The 4,660-nt window shown below is 34.8% G+C and overlaps 1 protein-coding gene across 1 annotated transcript; it reads left to right on the top strand.

Annotated features, from left to right (window-relative positions):
• Positions 1 to 2,080: 2,080 nt before the first annotated feature.
• On the top strand, positions 2,081 to 3,136 carry LOC109676467 (olfactory receptor 7E178-like). Its single transcript, XM_074053272.1, is given in 1 exon segment — positions 2,081 to 3,136. A coding segment is annotated over 1 exon segment (1,056 nt).
• Positions 3,137 to 4,660: the final 1,524 nt, after the last annotated feature.

The following is a 4,660-nucleotide window of genomic DNA, read 5'->3' as shown; positions in this document are numbered from 1 at the left end:
TTGCCGACTCCATTTATTATTTCTGTAATGTAGGGTAGATCATTGGTATTCTCGAGAACCAGTACTATCATCTTAGTAGATTTTTTAGTTGATATAGCTTCATTGAATAAGAGTTTCACATATAAACTACAATTTCTGTGTGTTGAATATATGAAGCTTGCATATAATGTGGGTCAAAATCATTTTATAGTATTATTGTTACTAATATTTGTGCCTTCATCTAAAGTATCCTGTCTTATAAAATATCAAACTTCCTTATTTCTGTAATGGGTCATTTTATTGCTGTCCTTTTACATGTACATTTGTGTATTTGAGGAGGAATTACTATCTTTCATTTTCTTTTATTTCTCAGAGCCTATGCAATTCTTGTCACAGAGGTGGTATCAACAATGCAATTTTTTTTAAATATTAAATAGACTTTTCTTTAGTTCACAAACATTGGCTACACTCTCTGTGTCCCCACCCATTAGGTATGTAGAGCTAGAGATAAGATCATTCTTCTTTGACTCTATGTCACAGCCTCATGGACCTTACAATGTTATTTAAAATACACAACATATATTTATTTAAAGACCACTGCAGAGATTTTCATGAGTAAATGAAAAAGAACCAAAGGATAGGAAGAGAAGGGATAGGTAAGCCTAGTGACTTGAAATAAGACATAGTTGAGACTTTCCCATCATTTCTGGCTCCTGTAACCTTCAAAAACTAGTCCTCAATAAACTTACTACTCCTATGATGATGGAATTGCTTATTCAATTTAATGTTATTAGACATCTATTTGATTCTGTACATTGGTACAAAAATATATAATATTACTCTATTTCTATTAAGTGGTACAAGAAGAATGATGCAGGGAGATTCACAGGCATTCTGAAAATTTAACAAGTCTAGTATATGGGAATAAATGTGAATTTCCTTATCCACGGATGCTTTTGCCTCTACTGGAAACAAATGGAATCATTATTCCTTATATAAGCTCTAATTTATTATTGAGTTACTTTGGATAGACTTCTGGATATTTTGATGATCTATGCAGAATAAGAGGATTTGGATGATACTGAGTGATTTGTATAGGGACAATAAATCTATGTGATTAATAGTAAAAAGCAACACGCATCTGTTATTGGAAATCAAACAATTGTCCTGCAACCATATGGTGTCTGCAACTTCTTACTTGTATGGTATGGAGAGAGAAACAATAACTTTAAAAAGATTAATGCAATATTAAACTGAAAATTTAAGTGATGTTGCTCCTTTGGTAATGCTTCAATTGATACCTTTGAAATATATGTGTACTTCAGAAAGACTTAAAACTATTCAACATACTTTCAATATAAAGTGTATGTTTTAAGGTTATTAGGTGTTGTGTTGCATACTACTAAGAGAAGCTTTGTATACATTTAGGTAGGTTTTAAGAGAAATTATTATGTATATGTGATTCAACTACTAGAAACATTTCAAGGAAATGCTACCCTCCAAATCTATGACAGTAGTTGCCTGTGTAATGGAATTATGCAGAGATATAAAAAACTTAAATTTCATAAAAGATTTCTGATGATGAACCAATGACTTCGATTTAGTGTCTAGACAATACAGTCCTTGAATTTATACAGACTTTAAAATACTCTATGCAAAATAACTTTTCATCACGATTTTAGAATAAAATCGGATATATTCAATTGCTTTTTAACAACCTTTAAGAAGATATATTTTCTTCTTAAAGAAGAAATCTGCTATGAATTTTATTTTTTTTTGAATGTCATTGACTTGATTTACTATGGTAACAGGCTACACTGATTACTTCAGTGTACCTAAAATTTATGCACATAGAAGGAGATGAATAACACAGAAGCCAATAATGAAATTCTTAGTTATAAAATATTTTATTAGGATATACTCATTATACAGTGGGGCTTCTTAGTGACAGTTCTGATTAGGTTTATATTGTACATTGGTTAGACCATCCCCATCCTTGCTCCCTTTTGACCAGCTCCCCAACCCACTTGAAGCAATTGCAAAAGGTTTCTTTGTTCTATTTCATATAAGTATATGAAGTCTAGGGCTGAGTTTGCCATAAATGAGAAGTATTCCTAGAGAGCATACAATTGGAATTGTAGATAAATACTCCTGTATACTTGGAGTCAAACTTTATACAGAGGACAAGATACACATTGCTTTCTTTTTCAAAAGGTGCCCAAGCTATGTAACCCTACAAAATCTAACAGTTGTCACAGAATTCCATCTCATGCCACTCTCAGAGGATCAAGAGCAACAGACTGTACTTTTTGGACTGTTCCTATCCATGTACCTGTTAACAGTATTTGGGAACCTGCTCATCATCCTGGCTGTCAGTTTGGGGTCCCATTTCCACACTCCCATGTACTTCCTTCTTTTAAACCTATCCTTGGATGATATCTGCTTCATCTCCACCATGGTCCCAAAGTTAATTGTGAATGTGCAGGCTCACGGCAGAGTCATCTCCTATGTGGGATGTTTGACACAAATGTCACTTTACATCATTTTTGGAAACATGGATGCTATGCTTCTGGCTGTGATGGCCTATGACCGTTTTGTGGCCATTTGTCACCCTCTGCATTACTCAGTCATCATGAACCCTCGCCTCTGTGTCTTCTTAGTATTCATGTCTTTATTGGTTAGCCTTTTGGACTCCCAGGTGCACGATATCATTGTTTTACAATTTAACCACTTCAAAGCTGTGGAAATTTCTAATTTCTTCTGTGACCCTTCCAAACTTCTTAATCTTGCCTGCTCTGACAATTCCAAAAATAATATAGTCATGTATTTTGTTGTTACCATCATGGGATTTCTGCCTGTATCTGGGATCTTTTTCTCTTATTACAAAATACTTTCCTCCATTCTGAAGGTCAAATCAATAGGAGGGAGGTATAAGGCCTTCTCCACATGTGGGTCTCACCTGACAATAGTTTGTTTGTTTTATGGAACAGGGCTTGGAGTGTAACTTAGATCAGCTGTACTACATTCTCCCATAAATGGTGCCCTGGCATCAGTGATGTGCACAGTTGTTACCCCTATGCTGAATCCATTCATCTACAGCTTGAGGAACAGGGACATTAAAAGGACACTGAGGAAGATTCTCAGGAGTATATTCTGATCTAAGGAACTGTGACAGCTATTTGAAATGTAGATTACAAAAAAGGAGCAAAAGTAAAATTCTACACATAGAAATTCTGTTTCCTTGTTCACATTATTTTGTACATTGTATTTTAATGATATTGCACAATAACCCTGGTGGTTTTGAGATTTGGGGAAAAGTTGAATTGAGAGTTTTGAAAATGAGTGTGAATTTCAAGCTTGGAAATGAAAAGTTTCTGGGGATGGATGGTGCTGATGGCTGAGCAACAATGTAAATGTAATTTATACTTCATAACATTCACCATGGAAAGAATAAAATGGCAAGTTCTTATATATAGTTTACCACAATAAACAAGTTAAGTAAAATGCAGATGCATTTATTACTAGTCCGTAAACAGAATGATATCCCAGAGTATCCTGCTGAAGTAGGAAATGAGACGATAAATTTTAGGGAATATTGTGTTTCTCTTCTTTATCTTTTTCTAATAATATTGTGAAATTCTTAGAGCTTGGAATAACATGAGCCAAGTTCACTAGTTATGAGCATTGGGCCTCAACAAAATATAATCAATAATCAACATGTACTGTAAATCTGCGTGTTTCTTGTTCCCATCCAGTGGGCCTCACATGTGGGTTTGCTTCTCCAATGGCTGTCTGAATCAGGCCTGTCAAACAGACAGTCAAAACATGACTCTGTTACTAATAACAGTTCTGAGGACCAAGACTGAGCAGTCATTTGTCACTTAGTATGGGAGTTGCTTTGGATCTGAATCTTTTGTCATGGATTAATAAAAAAGTAACTTAACTCAGTAAAATAAGAGCGAGACATTGGATGGATGACATATGTCCCTAAAATCTAACATTTCCATCAGAATTTCCTTTCCTAGAACTATCAGCATTTCCAAACATGCAATTCATACAGTTTGGGCTGATCTTCTCCTGGTCACAGTGCATGGGAACCTGCTCATTATCCTGGCCATCAGCTCTGACTCCCACCTCTACATTCTCATATACTCATTTCTCTCCAATCAGTTCTGGACTGACTTCTAATTCATCTTGACCACAGTTTATTATAAATACCTAAACTCATAGTAGGGTCATCTCGTATGTGGGTCACCTGAGAGGGATATCTGTTTTTATCATTTTTGAACATATGGCTCATAAACATCTGTTACCTCCTGCATTACCCAGACAGTATGAACACCCGTGTATTCTTCTTAATTCTGGTGGTTTTTCTGAAGAGGTCTTTTTTCTTTAATCCTTGATGCAAAATTGGAATGTCTTATATTTTCCTACTTTGAGGATTGTTACTTTTTTCTGAAACTCCTAACAGCAGTTAGAATGTATAAATCTTTCTGTACTTGTTGTTCTTTACATTTTTTGTGTGTATGGATAATATGCTCTCACTGTGATTACCTATAACTGGTTTGTAGCTAATTCTTATCTCATGCATTAACTAGTCATCATGAATCTTACCATGTATCTTCTTCATCCTGGTGGATCCTTAATATAACCTCTTGGACTCCTTCTTCAGAATTTCAAT

The sequence above is a fragment of the Castor canadensis genome, chromosome 14 (assembly GCF_047511655.1).
Source record: "Castor canadensis chromosome 14, mCasCan1.hap1v2, whole genome shotgun sequence".
Classification (NCBI taxonomy): Eukaryota; Metazoa; Chordata; class Mammalia; order Rodentia; family Castoridae; genus Castor; species Castor canadensis.
Note: the sequence above shows the minus strand (reverse complement) of the source record. Positions and strands in the feature narration are given on the sequence as shown.